The 20,886-nt window shown below is 44.6% G+C and overlaps 2 protein-coding genes across 4 annotated transcripts; both read left to right on the forward strand.

Moving 5' to 3' along the window:
- Window positions 1-62: 62 nt before the first annotated feature.
- POLDIP3 (DNA polymerase delta interacting protein 3) lies at window positions 63-13,888 on the forward strand. Its single transcript, XM_075153586.1, has 9 exons — window positions 63-204; window positions 3,550-3,937; window positions 6,366-6,443; window positions 8,288-8,383; window positions 10,221-10,403; window positions 11,289-11,366; window positions 11,986-12,115; window positions 12,974-13,040; window positions 13,400-13,888. The coding sequence occupies exons 1-9, from the start codon at window positions 98-100 to the stop codon at window positions 13,572-13,574; spliced, it is 1,302 nt and encodes a 433-aa protein (XP_075009687.1). The 5' UTR covers window positions 63-97; the 3' UTR covers window positions 13,575-13,888.
- A 3,083-nt stretch (window positions 13,889-16,971) lies between these two features.
- Window positions 16,972-20,735, forward strand: RRP7A (ribosomal RNA processing 7 homolog A). Of its 3 annotated transcripts, XR_012674161.1 has the most exons (8): window positions 16,981-17,224; window positions 17,310-17,452; window positions 17,700-17,825; window positions 18,187-18,310; window positions 18,955-19,052; window positions 19,470-19,668; window positions 20,165-20,407; window positions 20,545-20,735. XR_012674161.1 is itself a non-coding variant. In XM_075153672.1 (7 exons), the coding sequence occupies exons 1-7, from the start codon at window positions 17,173-17,175 to the stop codon at window positions 20,248-20,250; spliced, it is 819 nt and encodes a 272-aa protein (XP_075009773.1). In that variant the 5' UTR covers window positions 16,972-17,172; the 3' UTR covers window positions 20,251-20,735. The 3 variants fall into 3 exon arrangements, 2 of the variants coding, with proteins under 2 accessions (XP_075009773.1, XP_075009760.1); XM_075153672.1 differs by having other exon boundaries at window positions 16,972-17,224; window positions 18,187-18,301; window positions 20,165-20,735; XM_075153659.1 differs by having other exon boundaries at window positions 20,165-20,735.
- The last annotated feature ends 151 nt before the right edge of the window (window positions 20,736-20,886 follow it).

Below are 20,886 nucleotides of genomic sequence, written 5' to 3' on the forward strand. Positions count from 1 at the left end.
CTCCCCGCCCCCACTCGCGTCACTTATCGGGCGGGGCCGGGGGCGGGGACTGTCTTACTTCTGGAGGCGGGGCGAGGAACGGAAGCAGTATGATGTCATGTCCGGGTCTCGGTCCCTGCGTCTTATCGTTGGGCCCCGCGACAAGATGGCGGACCTCTCTCTGGACGAGCTCATACGGAAACGCGGTGTGACGGTGAAAGGGAGGTAAGCGGTGGGGCGGGGCAGCGCCCCGGGCCCGGCGGCCTCCGGTGGTTCCTCTGTTCTCCCTTCTGGTCGTTCCGCTCCGGAGGCTGCGGGCCGCAGCCTGCCTCAGCGCGGCCCGGCCCTGTTCCCCGCTCTCGCCTTCCCATTGGCTTAGGCGTTGGTCTGCGGGGCCGTGCCTTTGATGCAGATTGGTGATGGTGGCCGTTGCTCAGGGATGGGGCGGGGGTCTGTTCCCCCCCCATGCCTGGCGCTGCTCCGTGGGCTCTAGCCCTGGCAGGGCAGGCCCACCCACCGCCTCTCCCCTTCCCTCCTCGGGCCCTTCTCGTTTCTCCCAAGATCCCTGGCACAGCCCGTCGCTTCACTAGTGCCTCCGACCTGCGCTTTTCCCCGCTACCTCCCGTTTCTCCCCGCCGATTAACCCAGTGGTGCTCCCCAAGCCGGGATCAGCAGGGCCTCGGCGCCCCCCTCCCCCGGACCCCCTCGGTATCCGGGCTGCCCTGTATCTGCAGCAGGAGCTGCTGCTGGGCTGCAGCTCTTCGTCAGGCGATGCCCTGGGGGTGCCCGGTCCCCCCGCAGCTCCCAGAAGCGGCACGGTGCATTGTGGGATTGCCGTGGGAGGTGTAAGTTGTGCCACAGGGAGCCGTAACTGTAGTAAAGCTGATGGGGATCCGCACGGGCGAGGCTTCAGGCTGCAATGGCTTCATCAGAATTGCTGCCTGGGCCTTGGAAACTATAGTCTCTGTAGCATAGTTAATGATACTCTGACAGATTGTTTGAAATGCTCGTGTGGATGTGGAGCGTGTTACATATTAGCTTCAGAATTAGATTCTTTCTTTGTGTGGCAGATGTCTCCACTGTAGGCTAGGCCATTTACTCTAGCGCAGCTGTTGGCAGTTCTTATTTGGCTTTTCTTTTGGTAGCTTTTCATCTTCCCTTTTGCTCTCTTGATGCTTCTGAAGATCTTGTCCATGGGTTTCTTCCCATTTGTGTTAGCTAAGTGTGCTCCTTTTTTTGTTGTTTTGTTGTTTGGTTTTTTTTTTTAATTTAATGGTCTTAGGAATCTTAGGTTTTAACTCTGAATGTCTACACTTATATGTCTAGAGTAGTATTTTGAAAGTTATTTGCTAACATATACTAGCAAAACATTCAAACACATATTTAAATCCTAGTCTAGACAAGGCCTTGGCTTTGCGCTTTCATTCATGTTATCCTGCGTATTTGGAACAGTCTTATGCTGCTTAATATGCCAAGCGCCTCCTTTCTCCTTTTTCAAATCCCTCCTTAACTCTCATTTCTTCCAGGAATTCTTCCTGCTTTTATTTGCTGAACAATAATCTCTCTGCAGCACTGTAAGAATTTTTGTGCCTTGCATTTCTCTTGTTTGTCATGTTTAGCTCGCTTTATAAGGTTTCTGAGGTGGCTAACTTGACCTTGTGAAGGCTGGATAAACTGAATAAACTTAAATAATTATATCCATGGTAGATGAAAGAACAGAAAAATCTTCACCTATAAAATTTACTAATCCATCAAATATTCAAGCCAGAACTTGGAGTTCTGGAAAGTGAATTAGATGCTTGAGATTCCCTTTTACAGAAGAGAGTTGCTTCTTAGGATGAACACAAGTCTTCAGGGACGGTGTAATCTTCAGTACAGAGTTTACTAACCGATTTCATTAGTTCGTGTCATTAACAGTTTTAACTAATTCTGGCTTAAATGCTGACACATATATTTCTGGTTTTACTGTGACCTCTTTTATGCTCATTAAAAAGAACCATTCACCAAGCCCTTCTGCAGCATTCTAACTGAATGCTTTCAACATAGCTAACTTAATGCTTTTTAAAATTGCAAGGGAAGTCTTGTTCTGTGGGTGTTGCTTTATGGATACTGTTACTCTTCTGTATTATTCTGGATATATTTTAATAAATGGTCTTAATAATACTCCTGTTTCTTCTAGCTAGTGTGTTTTGGCTGTATGAGAGAGCAGCCATAGTATTCTTAGCTAGGTAACAAAATGGGACCCCAGTCCTAGCTCTCCAGTTGTCCGGACACAAGAATGAAAGAGACAGAAGTGGAGGTTCAGTCTTTCATCTCTTTTTTTTTTTTTAACAGATCTCTCCACTGCAAATACATGACTGTAAATAATGTTAAGATTGTAGGGTTAGATCAGGAAATACAAAGCTGTATGAAGAATTCAAATCGCATCGTCATTTGAATTTGTGATGTTAGCCTTTTCAGTATTACAACAAATTCTAGACATCTACTTTTAGACTTTATAATACTGGACAATACATTTCAGAAAGAAGATGAATACTGTAGCCCTCTGTAGCTTATTTTGAATTTTAAAAAGCCAACAGCAAGAATATTTTTTCAATACCTTAACTTTAAAATTTCTCTTACCACTTTGTCATCTTTTAAAAAGAAAAAAAAAAAAGAAACCCAATGGAAAAAAGAAAACCTTAAAAAATACTTAAAAGAAGGATCTGTATTAAAAAAATAGACAAGCTACTTCCTTTTAGGAGAGATTTTGAAAAAGTGAATCAGACCTGTAACAAGAAGATAGTTTCAGCTTTTACTACGTAATGGGCTGCTTCTTAGTAATACTTGTGTACAAGTACAAATGCTGTCCTTTCTGGGGGCTGTTATCTTTCTGTGCTCAGTATTGTGATGATGACGTGCTTAAAAAGTAAAGGCTATCGAGTGCAGCAGTTCTGTTAGTAGATTAAAGAAGAGGCAGTGATGTTAAAAAGTAATTTGACTGATAAGTATTCTTGCTGGCAGTTAATTAACTTTGAAACTGGTGGCTGAGATTGGTACTGAGATTGGTACGGGTGCTTGTACATCCTAAAATCCAAGCGTCTATGCTCCCACAAATCTGAACTTGCTGCCCAGAATTCTTGAAATCACATGTAGTTCCATGTTTCCTTTGTATCAGGACATGTTATTGCATTACAAAAGATGCTTTAGCAGACTTGCTCGGTCCTAAAGCTGGAAAGTCTGTTTCTGTTCCTCTCTGTCTTCAAAGGTTTCCTCAAAGTACCTAAGTTGTTGATGAATTTTGTTTAAATGTAGTATGTACTTAGCACAGCTGAAGTCAGACCCTTTACTTAAGTTTGTAAATGTGAGCTTAAAGATGGATTTTGGAAATCAGTTCCTCAGCTGTTTATGTAGAAAGTAAAATCCAGCATAAAACAGCTTAGGAGCTCTACTGTTGTATTTGGGCATCTAACCTGAGTGGATTTCTGTGCAGTAATAGTGAGCTTTTGTTTGCAGCACCACAAATACTTTTATTGATACTGTATCACATCTTATAATGTTTGAAACCCTCTTTTTATATTTTTTTCCCAGGCTTAACACAAGGCCGGTGTTTGGAGGTGTAAGATCTCGCATTGGGATCCAGCAAAATCTTCTAAATAGATCATCACCAGCTGTCAGCTTCCAGCGGACATTTGATGCCCGACAGAAGATAGGACTCACCGATGCCCGACACAAACTGGGCGTTAAAGATGCCCGTGAAAAACTGGTTCAAAAGGACGCTCGGTTCAAAATCAAAGGGAAGGTGCAGGATGCTCGAGAGATGCTGAATTCCCGTAAGCAGCAAAGTGTTGCTGCTGAAAAGGTGACCAAAGTGGTGGATGCCAGAGAGAAGATCAGCTTAAAAAGGAGTGCTCCAGCTGCTATCAGCCCAACTATGGGGACAGTAAATCCAGCCATGAAAATCACCAAAACTATCCAAGTAGGTCAAGCAAGCCACCTCGATCCCCTCAGTTATTCTACAGCACTCTGGTAGAAATGATAATACATGAATGTGTTCACATGTTTACAATAGAAGCGATGGTGATACAGTTCAGTCCAGCCTGTAGGGCAGGATTCAGAGCCTTTTGGGTGTCCTTGCAGCTGCTTGGGGCTTTCTGTAGAATCCCAGCTTTCGTTTAAATTTTCATTTGAATTTTGGGCCCAAAAAAGACTAAAGTAGCGCTCTTGTCAGCATTGAAGTAGTTGTCTTGAACGATTAAGTAGTCTCTTTCCACCTAAATACAAAGAAAATGTATGCATTTTTTGTCATTCTTATACCACCCCTCTTTGCAAGTCTGATGTGGTGGATTGTCCTGTCTAGATAACTGGTTTATCCTAGTGGTGGGGTGACAGTGTAGAATATACAGGTATGTTTGTATCTAAGAAGATCTAAAATTCAATGAGACCTTCTACGATTTCTCTATTTCTACTTGTCTGGTTTTCAGGAAAGCCCTGGCTTCCACGGAGTTGCCTGATTACGTGATGCATTCCTGCTGAGGCTCAAGATTTTTCATTTGCCGTATAATCAGTTGATCACCATAGCCTGCTGATTTCCTTTGACAATTTTCTAATTTCACTTTGCTTGTGTGCAGTAACTTGATTCTTAGCAAATTTTGCTGAGAAACACCTACTGTTGAACTATGTGTGTGTTAAGTACAGTGGGTACAGTCAAGAGAAGTTTCCAGACTGTCAGGATTGTTGTTTGAGGAGTGGTTTTGTTCGTCACCTCTACAAGCATGTAACTGAAGTTCCTAGCCTACCTCTTTCATTTTCCTCCTCCCAAAGATCAACAGTGTGCTTACCCATATACAGAAAATCTCCTATTCTCATCAGTTTCAAGCCTAGATGAGTCTGCTTTCTGTTCAGCCTGTGGGTTTTGCTCAAGAGCATCAAGCATATTTCTTCTTTAAATTAGCCTAGGAAATTTCCCATTACTTTGCAGGTTTCCTGCCAGGCTGACCTAAGAAAGAGAAAGGACTCTGTGGCGGTAAGAAGGGCTAATCGCAGAGCAATAGAGCAGTCTGTTCAGTAGTCTTTAATTAGTAGGGTAATTAGTACTCATGCTGTCCTTCTAAGCCAAATCACCACTATCAGCCATTAGGAGTTGAACATTTTCTACAAAGTTTTTAGGAGTTAAAATAGTTTCCAGAGACTTGGTACAGCAGCAATTTGCTCTGACCTGATTTTTTTTTTTGTATGAGTTGGTTTGACCTATAGTACTTTCTGTTTGTTCGACAACATATTGCAAGAAAAAATATTGTAGAATATAATAGTGGTTAAGGCTATAGACAAAACCGTGCACATGAGCAATTATTTAATCATTTTTTAAAAGATTTATACCGAAATTACAAATTGCCCGTGGCCCTCCTCTCTTCCTGAATGTGGGAGCAGAATCAAACTAAAGTATCTTGATCTGAGATGCAGCACATAGCTCTAATGTCCTGTACTGTGGTCTTGTTTCTCATAAAGGAACGAAAAAAGTCTTTGAAACCCAAAGAATTTCCATAGCTCTGCTGGTGTTTCTATAGGACAGGTACCCTTGTTTCTGAATTGATTAGCAAATGGAAACATGAGGGTGCTGTGGTGTAAGTTACAGTCTAGAGAAAAGCAAATCTGAAGATTTTACTGCCTGTATAGTGTATTTTTGTAAGAAGACCCATTCTTTTCTGTAATGGACAGCTTCCAGCTTTTTCAAAAACCAAAAGGGCATTTTTGAGAGGGTTGCTGCTTGATTTCAGTTGTTGATTAGTACAGCTACATTCCCTGACTACTTCTGTTGTGGTTTCCCTGTTTCACGGGATAACAGGCTGCAGAAAGGTCAGCTACACTACCCTGTGCATCATTTTATTCCACTACAGCTTATTCCAGCTCTAGTGTGAAGGGACAGGATATACTTCTCCTTTGAAACGGAGCGAAACTAAATTGTGTTGTGTCCCAGCTTGTTGAGTTTGATGGAAATAGGTATCTTTGGTTCCGTGTAGTGTGAAAGAAGAGACGCTTATTTACTGATTTACCCCATTCATGGTCTTGTATTGGCAGAAATGTAGATCTGGTCAGTGCTGGCAGGGGTGGAGTTAAGTCCCCTTCCCACTCATCTTGGACTAAAACTCAAGTAATTTGAATCTGTTTCTCTGTGTGACCTTGGGTTTTAGTTTCTTCAATTAAGTGAAGCTATCTCAAATTGAACATACTACAGGAAACATAGACATTATCTAATGGCATATTAGATGTGGTAAGATGTTTCAAGAGCAGGAGAGGGAGTTTCATTTAAGTGGTCTCAGGGTATCAACTAACAGCTCTGATCTTCTGAAATGGAGATCTGGTGGACTGTAGTGTTTAATGCTTTGGTTCTTTCTCTCTAACTGTAGCAGAAAGCTCCAGTTCCTGGACACTCTCATCCAGCAGGAATGAGGATCAATGTGGTGAACAACCATACACACAAACAGGTGTGTGCCTGCTCTGTGCTCTTTGTTTGTTACCTTTGGGGGGAAGGCAGGTGTCCATAAACATTGGCAGGTGCAGCAAAAACTTTAAGTAGGAAAGAAAAGTGTTTGGAAGTTCTCTAACAGCTTAGCTTCCTATTCTTGTGTGGTTAAGATACTTTCATGGTAATTGAGGTTTTCATGTAGTCTAATTGATCTTGATTCCTTGTGTGTTAAATGTAAAGTAGGTATTCCCGATTTTTATCTGTATGTGCTAATGTTTTTTTTTCTAGAGACTGTGACCTTTAGCTCTGATGTCTTTCTGTAAATTTCTCAGCGACACCACATGAGATCAAGTTTTGATTGTTTTGATTCACCATCCTGCTAGCGTCTTCAGAGAATGAATATGATTGTACATGGTCAAATGTTCTACAGTGAGGTGGGAGAGGGTATAACCGTCCTGTGAAATCCCAGCTGAGGGTCCCTGCTGGAAATCTGGTGGTGAATGATGTTAATTGGTATTCTGATGTACTATCAAATGTGCCATATCCCTTATCAATCAGACTTTGTCTGAGGAAAACCCTAGAATTCGTGCTGTCTCTTCTGGGATCAATTTTAAAGGCCTTTGTCACAGCCCCCAGCCCTTCAGCCACCTTACCGCCTTGGGTGCTTTCAGAGAGGAATTACACGTTTTTATTACTTATTTTATTTTTTTTGTGTGTGTACATAAAGTATCATATGAAATATTGGAAAACTGTCATTGACAATATCATGTCCTGTTTTGTTTTGGGGTTTTTTGCCTCTGTTATGGTAACTTTAGCTATTTGTGTATGTTACCTCTACATTGACTTGCTGCCCTCACCTATCCCAGATGCTGTCACTTAAGGAAGTGTCTTCATTATTCTGATCTCATCACTATACGCCTTGAATCCATTTCACTTTGTCTCAAACTCAAGTCCATTGTCCTGATGACTAGCGTTTTCCCCAGTTCTTTTCTGCACAATTCCCCTTTGTTCTACCATCCCTTTTTGGTTTTTTCCTTCATAGCACTTCTATGACTGGAACAACTTTCCTGTTTGTAAACCAGAATCTTGCTGACTATGACAACCCACTTATGTTGCAAGCTCTCATTGCTATTCCTTCCATTTTTCTTCACCTTTCTACTGAATTAATGGGAAGCTGTTTTGAGTTGTGACTTCTTATGTTCTGGGCAGTGACATATGTGTATAGAATTTTTCTTAACATTATTTAGAATCTATGAAAAAATATTTGTTTAGAAATTAGCTTCAGTATTTTAAGGCAGGGCTATGATTGTTAAGTTGAACTGGGAAATTAATTATTCATTCAGCAAACCTCCCAGTGCAGTGTTTTTTAGTGCCAGACAGATATGTGCTATGCTGAGGAAAGCAGGCTATTCAAAAGGAACGCTTGGTTCAGATGTATTTGGCCAGGCATCTGCTTAATTTAAAAAAAACTAATTAAAAAGATCATATGTACAGGCTTCAACTTTAAGGGTAGCAGCGTGCTAAAAAGTAAGACACTGAGGCTTTATTCCATTAATGTGGTTGCATCAGTCCTGATGAGGTCTAGGGGTTAGAGAAACCTATATGTGGTTTCAGTACAGCTAAGGAAATAGCTTTGCTGTGGCATTTCTGGGAAAGAAGTTTGACAGTTTTTACACTGGCGTTTTGAAATGGACTTGTGTACCTTCAGCTCTGTGTCCCCAAGCTGCAAGGACAGGAGTAAAGTCCAATGTAGTCATGTTCATTACCTGAAGAAGGCTGAAGGCAGGGGAAAACTACTTATTTTGGAAATGAGGTCTAGGTTAAATCTACCTGCTTGTAAACTATTACCTTGCTTCTCTTCAGGGTCTGTATGACATGGAAGATGATGATGAAAGTGTCTCTCCCCTTACTAGCAAACAGATGAAAATCACCACCACAAACAGTTTCCTGCACAACACGGTAAGGGATTATCTGAACAGTCCCCACCACGCCATGCTCACATGGGGTGGACACACAGGCTGCGGCTTTACAGGGCTTATGTTCTTTTACAGTATGTAAACGATGTTTTCTCCTGAAATGTTTGCTCTTAACCCCACCCTTCCCTCTGTGCCAGTGCTTCTAGTGTTATTTTTGGGACAGAGTCCTTCTAAGCTAACTGTGGTTTTATAGGCCTTTTGTAGGCAGAATGTGTGCTTTCTCCCTTGCTGGCAGGTTGCTGCGTGTTAGCTCTTACTTTCTTCTGTTGGGGAAGTGTTTTGAACCTATCTTATTATTGTTTGAGCAGGCAAGCAAGGGAAGCTTTGTGTTGCTTCTAGAGGCTGGACACCAAAGCAGGAAATCTCTTGCCGTGCAAAACCTTAGTTGGCAGCTTGTTGGGGAGTACTGATGCTCTGGAGAAGATGGAATTTCAACACAGACAAATGCAACATCTTGCTCTTGGGATGGGATAACCCTCTGCAGCTTAAGCTAGGAACTGACTGGCTAGAAAGCGGCACTGTAGGAAGGAGCCTGGGGGTCCTGCTGGGTGATACACTGAGAATGAGTTAGCAGTGCATCCTTGCAGCAATGAAGGCCAACTGTAGATTGTATATTAGTAAGATCATAGCTAGCAAATCAAGGAAGGTAATTATTGCCATCTGTTTGGCATTTTGAGAATGCACCTGGAGTACCATGCCTATTTTTGGGCTCTGTGATACAAGACAGGCACTGACAGGCTGGAACTAGTATAACAGGGTGGTCAGGGAGCTGAGGAGATGGTGAGAGAGCAGTGTCTCTTAAGGCTGAGAAGAGAAGGCTTTAGTGAGATCTGTCAATGCACTTTCACTGCCTAATAGGTGGTCATGGAAAAGGCAAAACCCAGGTCCTTTTCAGGAGTGACAGGGAGAAGATGAACCAATAAACGTGTTGCAGCAAAAGAAACTCTAGTTAGATATGGAGGGAGAGTTATGCAATTCTCAGAGTACTGGTCAGCCTCGGGCACAGGGACCCAGAGAAGTTGTAAAATTGCTGTTCTCAGATATATTCAGAGTTTAACTGGATGAGCCCCTGAGCTAACCTGATGCGTCGGTGCAGTTAGCCCCGTTTTAGACATGAGGCCTGGACATGGGTTTGTCCTAAACTATTCTGTAGTTCTAAGAAAGCAAATTAATGTGGTTTTACCATCACACAGGCAGTTTAGTGCAGTGATTATCCCATGTTTTTTTCTCATGTGGGTATTCAGAATAGAGCTCCTAGCCATTTGTGATCCTTAAAATCAGCCTTCTGGATTTTTTGCAGGAGTAGATGTGTTATCTCCAGTGTTCAAAGCAGCTGCCAAGCACAATTTTTATTCTGGCTTTAAACTCCCCAGGTAGTTCCAACTAGAAAGGTTATGCTCCATGTCTTTGCATGCCCTAGCTTCGTGTTTCTGAAGTATTGCTGTTTGTACTAGGGCACCTCAATCTTATTGTTAATGAGCAATCTTTGTGTACACTTTGTAAAGTACTTGAAAATCTTTGCATAAAAGGAGCTTTTCAAATTCAAATTGCACTGGTAAAGTTCATTTAAGAAGAATATGAAACTAGAAATTGCTTATTAGTGAGGGAAGTGCTCTTTTGGAATAAACATATGTTCGGAAACTGTAGTTGATTTTTGTCTCAAAGCTGGAAGTCTCCAGCACTGTAGTGGTTTTGACACCGGGAAGAACTTGCAGTTCTTAGTGCATGCTAGTAATGCTCTCGTGCTGTTGATGCTTGAAGAGGAGGGATGATTTTTGTAGCCTGCAGCTCTCAGATACTTTTATTCTTTCTTCCTGCAGACTGCGCTGAGTGGCAATAAATTCTCTCTGTCCAAGACTGTTCCCCTGACTAAAGTGGTCCAGAATGATACGTACACAGCTCCACCTGCACCTCCCTCTCCTATGCGGACGAAGGCCTTGACAAACATGTCCCGGACCTTAGTGACAAAGGAGGAGCCTCCAAAAGAACCAGCACCTGTTGAGGTGAGCTCAGGGAAGTGGGAGATACTCTTTATAGAAGTCTTTGAAACATCCGAAATTTGCTGTTCATCGGTTTTGCAAGCATAACCTGCCTTCCACCATTATTTCTGGGACTCCCATCAAGCTTATTCTGATAACTGCAACCTATGTCTAAATAATTTGAAACCTGTCTAAACATCCTTTTCTTCAGTGTTTGAGAGACTGGAATTCTTAGTTAGTGCATCTTGCTTTTTTCAACTTTTTTATCTAGTGTGGGAGCACATAGTCCTGGAGGAATCCGTATTACAGGGAAGTGGCAGTTGTTGTTTGGATGCTCCTTGGAGGCTTTCATGACCCTAGGAATAGTGTTTTAACGCTACTAGTTACGTTGTCTTCTGTCTGTTCCTGTTAATACAGCCTCTTGTTGTCCACAGAAGACCTCTCGGGCAATTTGTAGACAACCTGCCTGGAATTGCTTTGCCAAACTGCCTGATGTTGGGTACAGGTAACCCACCAGGTGTTCCCAGGCATGTTGAGTTCAGCATGCTCTTGAGGGGCTGGAGCCATGTTTTGGGGTTTGCTGGTTGGTGTAGAGTGCAGCAGAGACACATGCTTAGAAGTGTGGGCATGACCAGAGAGTACTGGGTATGTATGCAGATTAAGTTAGTGTTATACTTAGGAATGAAAGAGAAAAGTTACTTCAGAGAGAAATTAGATTTCCCCATCAGATGAGCTGGGCTTTTGGAAGCATTGATACTTGCCATTACTAGCTGTAGCTCTTGCCTTTGTGTGTGTACAGACTTTCCCAGACATCTCTTTAGTGACTTTTTTTTTTAGTGCTTTCTCTGCTGTGCTGTCTTGCCTGCTGCATTTCTGACCTTTGTGTGATGCATTTGTTTGTTTTGGCAGCTGGCGTTCAGTCCTTTGGAAGGCACAAAGATGACTGTAAACAATCTGCATCCTCGAGTCACAGAGGAAGACATTGTTGTGAGTGTTGCTTACTGCTGAACTGTGGATGAGTGATGCTTCCTTCCCTTAACCTACTTCTTTTGATAAATCACTTGATCTATGGTGAATGCAATGAAGAGGGGATTTGCTTTCCTTGCAAAAACTTTGAGAGTTCCTGATTTTTTTTTTGGTTGGTTTTTATTTACTTTTTTAAAAAAAGTGTGTGCTTAAGAAGCTGGGACAAAATACCATTTCTAGGGTGTACTGAGATACCTGGCATCACTTAGAAGAGTTCATGCCAAATCGTGCTTGGTGGTGTCCTCAAACGTACATCCCCATCCAAACTGTCTAGGTGCTTCCATTCTCAGCAGGCTGAGAATGAGCCTGATATTCATCTGTGACACACAGTATAGAGTACTGGCCGTGAACTTTTCTGCTTGTGTTGGTAGCATTATGGAGCTTTGTGCAACCTGTATTACTAATGCCAAGTACTCACACCATAGCAAACACAAAATAAGGCAAGTGGCAAGATTCTGCCATGTATTTACTAAGCAGGATGGGTGGTGCAATTAGGGAACTAAACCTTTCTCACTCGGTGTCTTTGGTTGAAGTGGTACCTTTGATGTGACCATGGTCATGACTAACTCTTTGCCCTCAGGAGTTATTCTGTGTGTGTGGCGCTCTGAAGCGAGCCCGGCTGGTGCACCCTGGAGTGGCTGAGGTAGTATTTGTGAAGAAAGAAGATGCTATCACAGCATACAAGAAATACAACAACAGGTGCTTAGACGGTAAGTTTGAGGCCAGAGTTGCATTTAGGATAGATAAATCAACAAAGACTTTTCTACCTCAGCGGAGAGTTTAAAAGCATCTCAAAGATGCTCATATGCTACCAAGAGAGAGGAAGAGCTAGTTCAAGAGGTAGACAATGTAATACACTCCTATGCAACTAGCTGAATATGTGCACAGTTTATTTAAGGGAAATTCAAAAAAATGTTTTCCTGGAAAGGGAATGCTCAAAGCTAGAGGCAGGGTCCTGGTGATTCTGCTGGTCTAACTTCCAGATTAAATTTCTTTTGTTTCTAATTCACTGCTGAGAGCTAGATAGTCCCTAGAAGGCTTTATCTGCTTACAGAATAGCTGTTTGCAAAGTACAAGTAAAACTAATATTTGCAAAACTCTCAAGGTGTAGTCAAGAGGCATTTTGAATCAGACCTGTAAAACAATTAGTACCAGCTTCTCCATAAGCTTTGAACAATGCCATTGTTAATCTGGATCCACCTGCAATGTTGTTACAGGCTGAAATCAGCTGTTAATTTTTAGCTGGAAGTAGACGCTTTTTCTTTAAATGAGTGACGTTACAAATGTCAGATGAGGAGCAGACAGCTGAGAATGGGAGTTTCTCTTGTGTCTCTGCTAAGGGTTTTGTACCTATGTGCAATTTCTTAATTAGTGTGAGTCTTCATATTGTACTGAGTGTTTCAGTGGCTCTTCCGTTGCTGTGATTTTACAACAAAAGATGTATCGGCTGTTCTTTCTCATGTTTCCCCAGCATGTGGAACTCTATTGCTTGCACTGATGTGTGATATTTCTGGGGTCTTGCCTTACCGCGATTCTGATACAAGGACTTTTTCATTGTGTTTGTTTAGGTCAACCAATGAAATGCAATCTTCATATGAATGGGAATGTCATCACCTCAGACCAGCCTATATTGCTGTAAGTGTCCTTTGGGTGGGGGGGAAGAACCAAACACGTTTGCAGGTTCTGTTTTGAGGAGGACCTGAGGGGAGGGGAGGAAAACTGTTGGCAAATTATTGTCCCAAGAATATTCTTTCTCTTCCTCTCTGTGGTGCTCTATGTTATGCTGAGTGCAATATAGCTTGACTCCATAGTGTTCCCAGCCCTGAGGCTGAAAGCAAGTCTGAGATGAGAAAGTTCTCTTGGGAGGAAAGCATATTTAAAACCACTGTCTCTAATATTGGGAAGGGGGCAACACCGAGGACAGTAAATGCAGGCATAGTGTTAAATTTTATTTCATAATGAGAGGTTAAATACTGCTTTTTTTAATCTTCCAGCCGATTGAGTGATACCCCTTCAGTGAAGAAGGAAGGAGAACCACGCCGATCAAGTGCAAGCGCCTCCTCAAATCCCCCAGCTGAGGTGGACCCTGACACTATCTTGAAGGCACTCTTCAAATCCTCAGGGGTCTCTGCCTCTGTGCAGCCCACAGAATTCAAAATTAAACTCTGAGAAGGGAGAGCGAGCAGTGGACTGGAAAACTCATTTAAATTGGGGAATGAGAAAAGTGCAGGAGTGCAGATGTTATTTGCATTTGCCTGCCTTGAAATTTTTTTGTTTTCTATGATCGCTACCTTACTGTACAGTAGTGTTTCCTCTTGTGTGTGTACTTTCTGTTTTCATAGTTGGAGTTTTCTTCCATGATTTTTTTTCCAAAAGAATAACCTCCCCCTTCTGCCAGTAATGTATTACCAAGCATATACCATGTAACTCCCTCCTTTACTCCAAAGCCCCTAGTGGCCATTAAAAGTGCACATAGACTTTGAGGGAAGGAGTGGTGATCTCCTTCTCTTTTCTTCTGACTGACCTTTAGCTAAAAGGTGCATCACCTTGATTGTCAACAGGCAAGAACACCACATTGTTTCTGGAATTGCTGCGCTGGGTACAAAGTCAGGTGTGGCTCCATACAGGAAGCATCATCTTGCATCTTTGACTTGTATGCATTTGGTGACATACTACTTCATTCGGGCTGTTATTTGGTGGCATACTACTTCATTCTGGCTGTTGGACATTTTTCTGCTCGGCAGCTGTGACATTGAGAAGAAGTGTGAAAAAGCTTCCTGCTGTGTATACCAGCCGACAGAGGCATCAGGCAGAAAGGACATATGCACAAGTGCACCACCCATTGTGCTATAGGAGGGATGCTTTAACTCTGGTAATGCAGAGAGATGTGGGGGGGGGAAGGCTCTGGCATTTGTACAATGAAAATATTAGCACTGTAGGGTCAGGCTCAGTTGCTGTCTTCTTTCTGGACTGAAAAATAGAAGCAGAGCTAGAGGAAATCCAAATGTTTCACTCCCATTAGTCTGTATTGCATCCTCCTGCTGACGCAGGGACATTAATTTTTTTCTTACCTTCTAACTTACCCAGTCTCCAATACAAAGGAAGGAGCTGGGGCCTTTTTCAGATACTAACACATAGGAAGTGGTCTTTTCTTGCACCTGAGAACTCACTTCTTTGAGAGATGTCATTTGGGCAATCTTTGGCTGCTGTGCGGGCATGCTGCTCGCGTGCATGGATTTGGAGGATGATTGCTGCACTTCATGGCTTCAGGGAGAGGTTTTGGAGAGGAGAGCAGTTAGCACTCTAAGGAACACATAGGAGAGGAGTGTTAAGCTAGTCCCACGCAGAGCAGGAAGGGTGTATCTTGGGCCAGTGAGCATCTGTGATGAGCCACAGGCCACTAGGTGGCACTTCCAATGCTTCCTTTGTTAGTACAGCATTGTTGCCATGGATGTTTGAAGTCCCAGTAGCTCCATTCGTTTGTATTTTTTCAAATTGTATTATAAGAGAGGAAAGCCAAGAGCCACTTCCAGAATCTTGAGCCTTCTAACTAGGAGACTAACCTAATCCATTCTGTTCAGCTCCACTGAACTTTAATGAACTCTCTGTAACCGTTGTAGGTCCAGATTCCATTTCTTGGTCAACCCTGTGTTTCTTTTGCTTTCTTGTTCTATATTAACTCTTTGCTCTATCTAGCTCGTACACACCATTCCTCTATCTCTCTGTATCCCTTTTAGCCATGGAAATAACTGAGGACTTGGCAAGACTTGTTTTTCCGGAGTACTCTCTTTGGTTTGGATGCCAACAACACCATTATTGGTAGGGTGCTTCGTGTGAACAGCAGATGTTTGTAGGGGAGGGGACCTAAGACAGCTATTGTTCCCCTTTTTTAGATTGCCCATCAAATACCTGTGTTTTATTAAAAAAAAAAAAAATTGGGGGGAGGGGGAGGAAGCATTAGGGGTTGGAGAAGATAATGTATTACCCGTTTCTGAATAAACGTTTGTTATACAGAGAGTGGATTCTTAGCCTTTTTAGATGCTGTGAAGCAACTGAAGATAGGTTGGAACTAAAGTTCCAACATTGAATCAAGCATGCTTCTAGAAGAATGTAGAAACTTCAAAACTGGTAATGTGATGAAGAGCAAGAGGAGTATATGGATGAGAGAATTGATACTCATAAGCCTTTTGAGCTGGATCATCAAATTAGTAGCTGCTTCTTGCTACTAAGTGGGAGCAATTTGTGTCCCCACCTTGTTTCAATTTTGTTGTCACAGAAAAGAAAAAGAACAGCCTTTGTTATTGACAGCCTAGTAATTTAAAAAGTAATTGTATTAAAAAAAATAAACAGTTGTGAAATCAGGGTACCTGTTCTAGGTGAAGTAGGGTACTTTCATTATCAGCTAGATAGAAAGGTGTGGTAATGTGAAGACACGTGTATTATGAGTGCAGATCTTGCCTCTTCCAAAAGAATAGGGAGATTCAAGCATTTTTTTTATTAATAGATTCATGTGCATACCAAAAGCCAAATAGCAAGATGCACCTTGTACCTTGCTGTTAAATTGTGCAATGTGTTTGGGTTATCTGTGAGAAATTATGATGACATCAACATATTCCCTTGGAAGAACTGCTACTCTCTTCTCTAGCTCTGTCATCTATGGCAGTTTTTTTTTTTTAAATCCCAAGTCAATGATTATGTAAATACCACTCCAAGATTTGTGTTACAGCCATGTGTGCATTGCTCTTCCTGTTCTCAGTCAGCTCTCTAAAGTTATCTTAATCTTCTAATACTTCATAGTGTGGCTTCTTTTGTTGGGCACTGAAAGAAGAGTAACCAGTGATTCCTAGTCCCTTTCAAGCCGTTCACCTTGCAGCTCTCCAGTTTCTCTTGGCTGCCCTGCAGTTGTCACACTGATCTTGTTTGCATTCCACTGAGCTCATCTACCACCTTCTGACCTCACATCTCTGCATATTTGTCCTCATGCAGCATGGTTATATATTTTTGTTCAGTTTTTTTCTGGGCTGTTAGAGATTATAAACCTGCATATGAAACACTGATGGCTTGCACTAATTCAATATGGCTGACCAGGACAGGTGGTAGGTAATTTGTAATAGTGTTTCTCTCTTTTTTTCCTTTGCTTTTTCAAAAACATGCTGACTTCTGAAGTGATGCTGCAATTTGCAAATTTGTCTGGTATATTTTCATGACTTTTGCATGTACCATTTCTTCTGATAATGTTGATTAACTTGGATATTTGTTTGGTGAGTCAACTCTCCATGTTATTTCTTAGTTTCACTGACCTTTTTTCACCTTGAACGTGTCTTGCTTCAATATCTTTATTTTGGAGTGGTCCTGTCTTCCATTCAGGCATAAATACAAGTTCCTCTGTAAAGGTCATCTTTTTTTTTCTTTTTGCTTTTCCTGATGAACAAGAGTCTTTAAAAACAGCTGTTCTTATGGTTGTCTTTGAATGTTTTTACATCTCTTCAAAATTTATTTCTTCTTTTATTTGCCTTTCTAGGATTAAGCACATTGCCCGTGCTTTACACTGTTCAGGTCTTCATTTTCAGAACTGTGAAACTAAATGATGGTGTGTAATAAGCTTTCTTACAGAGCATCCTGCAAGGTGCTCTGGATGGGGAAACCTTTTTGTTACACTCAACCATGGGGCGGCTGAGGGACCCGCCGCCATTAGCGGCGCCGCGCCGGGGCGGGGAAGTACAACTCCCGGCGGCCCCCGCGCCCCGCCGCTTCCCGCCGAGCTAAGATGGCGGCCGCCGAGGAGCGTGTGGTAGGAACCGCGCCGGCGGGCTACACGGGTGAGGAGGGGGCGCGGAGCAGCGGGGAGGGACCGGGAGCGAGCCGGGGCGGCAGCGGGGTCTTTAACCGGTGCGTCGCCCGCAGCTCTCGCGGTGAAGTTCGGGGAACGGCAGCGCTCGCCCCACTGTCTTTTGGTGAAGGAGCACCAGGTGCGGGAAGGGGCCGCCACCACGCACCCGCCTCGCCGCACCCTCTTCGTCCTCAACGTACCCCCGTACTGCAGCCCGGTGAGTGGGGCCGCGGCGGCCCGCGGGAGGGGGTAGGGGTTTTCACCGGCGCGGGGCTCGGCCTGGAGGCCGAGGGCATCGCCTCGGGAGCGGGGGGCCGTGGGCGAAGGAGCCAGGCGTGCCTCGGGGTGACTGCGGGCAGAGGGGCTCGGTCGTGCCGGAGAGCCTCCTGGTGCGTGAGAGGGTGGGGAGAGAAATTACTCCTGCGTTCCTGTAACGTTTGTTCTCTTTTATTCTCCGTGTCAAGGACTCTCTGTCTAGGCTGTTCGCCCGCTGTGGGCATGTCCAGTCTGTGGACATCTGTGAGAAGCCAGAGCCAGGAGAGAAAAAAGAAAAACTCACGTCCAAATTCTTCAACCGCAAAACTGTAACGGTAAAGCTCGTGGGGGGGGGAGTGCTGATGCTTTAGTGGTCAGAAAAGATCACAAGCACTGAATGGTACTATTTGGAACATGGTGCTTAAGGATATGGTGGACTTGTGGACTTGTTAAGCTTGTGGTTGGACTTGATGATCTTAAAGGTCTTTTCCAACCTAAATGATTCTATGATTCTATACAGGAAAACCATTTGGAGGGATTGGGCAACGTGATTATGTATTTAAGTTTACGTTATCTTTTTTTTGCTATCCCACTGCAGCTTGTGGTTTGACTTTTACTTTATTTGTACTGCAGCTCCTTGCTGCATCACCAGTTTCCCTGGTGTATCTGACTGGCCTGGGTGTCTTTTCCTTTTAGGGATTTCAAGTAGCATACGTGGTGTTCAGAAAACCAGCTGGTGTCCAGGCCGCCAAGGCCCTGTCACGGGAAGGTCCCTTGCTGATATCAACAGAGAGTTACCCTGTGAAAACTGGTATTAGCAGTAAGTCAGCCCTAGCTATCTTCCTGCTAGGTAGCGCCGGGGAAAAACTATACCCCTTCCTCGCTGAATCCTACCCTGCATGTCCCAGATTAATTCTCACCATTTTGTACTGAGCCGGGAGACGTCCAGTGTTTCATTGTCCTGCTTTTTTTATTCACAAGGTCGCGGTCTTGTTGTACTGGATGTTGTAGTCTGGTCCAGTGACCCTATGGGAGAATGGGGACACTTGGTGCAATGGACGGGCAGTTTTTCCCGACATCTTTTCAGTATCACATAGATTCAGAGAAACTAGCTGTGTCTTGCCCTCAAAATGGAATCCAGACTCAATAACAGGCATCGGGTGTCTGTCAAGATGACAGCACTTCACATGTGACCTCTTGACAGGAATGCAGCCCTGAATGTTGCATCTCTTGGGCTTAAGGCTAGCCCACTCCTGCTTGGGAAAGTTGGAAGCTCTTCCCATTGCTTACTGGCTGTGGCCTGCGCCGCAAGTTGGTTGAGCTGTGGCAGTGGGGAGGCTGAGCAGGAATGGGAGCAGAGTGTGTCCTTCCCCACAGCAGTCCTCTCTCGAGCTGCTCAAAGGCATCACACTTGGGCTTGCTTCTAACAGAGGCTACTGCTGACTTCTGCCCTCTCTGTCTCAGAGTGGATCGCCAGCTATGCGGCTTCAGTCGTGGATCAGGAGGAGCTGAAGGCTGAGGTGGATGCCTACATGCAAGACTATGACAAAAAGATAGCAGAGGTGAGGCCAGGCTGGGGAGGGAACCCAGCTAAGCAGTTTGTTTGGGGAGAGGAAGGGAAGAGAGAAGATCTCTTGGTGCCCTGGCCTCAATGGAAAGGGCAGAGGGAAACACACTGGTTGGCAGGGTTGTTTTACTCCCAGTTGCTGGTGGGCAGTCAGGTCCTGGTTTGGTCCACAACAGCTGACCCATCCACCCAGGGCTTATGATAGGTATCCACAAATAAATTGGGTCCTGGCTGGCATGCAGTGTTGTGACCGACAGTTGAATGCCTGCGCCCTTGGTCCCGTGCCTTCCTTGAAATCTTGTGCAGAAGCAGGAGCTGTAACTTTGCATGTGTGTAAGGGGGACTGTGGGGGAGCCATGCATCGGGTGGGCTGGCACCTGCACTGAGCTGCCTCACCCTCCTGTCTGTGCAGGAAGAAGCCAAAGCAGCCAAGGAGGAGGGCGTTCCGGATGAGGAGGGCTGGGTGAAGGTAACGCGGAAGGGACGGAAGCCTGGCCTGCCCCGGACAGAGGCTGCCAACCTGCGAGTGCTGGAGAGGGAGAAGCAGAAAAGGGCCCGCAAAGAGCTGCTGAACTTCTATGCCTGGCAGCATCGTGAGACCAAGAGAGAGCGTGAGTGTCTGAGTCTCCTCCTACCCCTGCCCGTGTCTCTTGTCTCACACTGTGGCCCAAAGAGTGTCCTTTTTCCTTCAGTGGAGGCTATGTCCAGCGGCAGGTGAACAGTTGGCTGGCTGGTTGCGCGAATGGCCTTGCCAGCTCTTGGGTGGCCCCTTACCACCACCTCTCCTAGCAAGGACTGCTGGAATATTTTGCAGGAGAGCACGCAGATCGTGGCTTTCCAATAGATGTTTTTTCAGTCTGCACAAAGGCAGCAATGGAAAGGGAAAACTAGCCTGTTTCCTCCCCAAGAGGGAGCTGCAGCACTGCCGGAGGTGAACGGCCAGAGCCCCAGCTTGGCACTCAGCCCGGGCACAAAAGGACCGGCTCTGGGAAGTGTGTGTTTGCGAGTGTCAGGACTGAGCCCCTCCCGGTGTGTGGAAATGAAGCTTCCCCGGGAGAGGGAGATCTGCTGCTCCCATGTGACCTGTCCTCTTTCTGCCTGTTTCAGACATCGCCCAGTTGAGGAAGAAGTTTGAGGAGGACAAGCAGAGAATCGCACTGATGCGAGCCCAGCGCAAGTTTCGGCCCTACTAAGCTGTGCCAAGGTATTCCCTCAGATACCTGTGCTGGAGAGGGCGGGAGAGATGCCTATGGATTCCATGTGCCAAAGGATTTCAAGGAATTGAGGCAGCTTCAGGTTGTCCCTGCTCTTGGATCTGAAGTGGGAGATGCCAGCAACTGCCACTGGAGGGTGAGTTTCCTTCACTCGCACCGCTATCCTCCTGGTCTCCCGCCCGTCCTTCAGCCCTGCGGCACCACTTCCCAGGGTGCTCAGGTCAAGGGGCTGAGGCACTTGCTGTGACAACCTGTATCTCCCTGCCACCCCAGGCCTTCCTGAAGCTTGGTGAGAGCTGAGATTGACCTAGCACAGCCTCTGCAGGGGCCGGGAATGGCTGAAGAACTGTAAATAAACTGCTACTGTGTTTTCAGAACATGGGAATGCCTCTCTCTCTCCCATGGTCTGCTATGGGTGACAGCTTCTTGTGTGCTGGGGTGACGATTAAAGTCATGGCTTTGTATGCCAGTGCTCCTTTGCACATATTATCTGGGGGTGAGTAAGAAGAGGAGGGAAGTGACCTTGGGAAAAGCCCAACTGGGAAGTTCCTAGACCTGTTGTCACAAGCAAAGATCTGTTGTGTGGTACAGAGCCCCTGCCCCTTCCCTTGGTGT

The sequence above is a fragment of the Calonectris borealis genome, chromosome 1 (assembly GCF_964195595.1).
Source record: "Calonectris borealis chromosome 1, bCalBor7.hap1.2, whole genome shotgun sequence".
NCBI lineage: Eukaryota > Metazoa > Chordata > Aves > Procellariiformes > Procellariidae > Calonectris > Calonectris borealis.

Coding starts and splice junctions, on each gene's coding strand:
- POLDIP3 (XM_075153586.1), top strand. CDS start 98: ATGTCCGGGTCTCGGTCCCTGCGTCTTATCGTTGGGCCCCGCGACAAG. Junction 3,938..6,365: donor AAATCACCAAAACTATCCAA/GTAGGTCAAGCA, acceptor CTCTAACTGTAG/CAGAAAGCTCCAGTTCCTGG. Junction 10,404..11,288: donor AAGAACCAGCACCTGTTGAG/GTGAGCTCAGGG, acceptor TTGTTTTGGCAG/CTGGCGTTCAGTCCTTTGGA.
- RRP7A (XM_075153659.1), top strand. CDS start 17,173: ATGGCGGCCGCCGAGGAGCGTGTGGTAGGAACCGCGCCGGCGGGCTAC. Junction 17,826..18,186: donor TCAACCGCAAAACTGTAACG/GTAAAGCTCGTG, acceptor TTTTCCTTTTAG/GGATTTCAAGTAGCATACGT. Junction 19,053..19,469: donor ATGACAAAAAGATAGCAGAG/GTGAGGCCAGGC, acceptor CTGTCTGTGCAG/GAAGAAGCCAAAGCAGCCAA.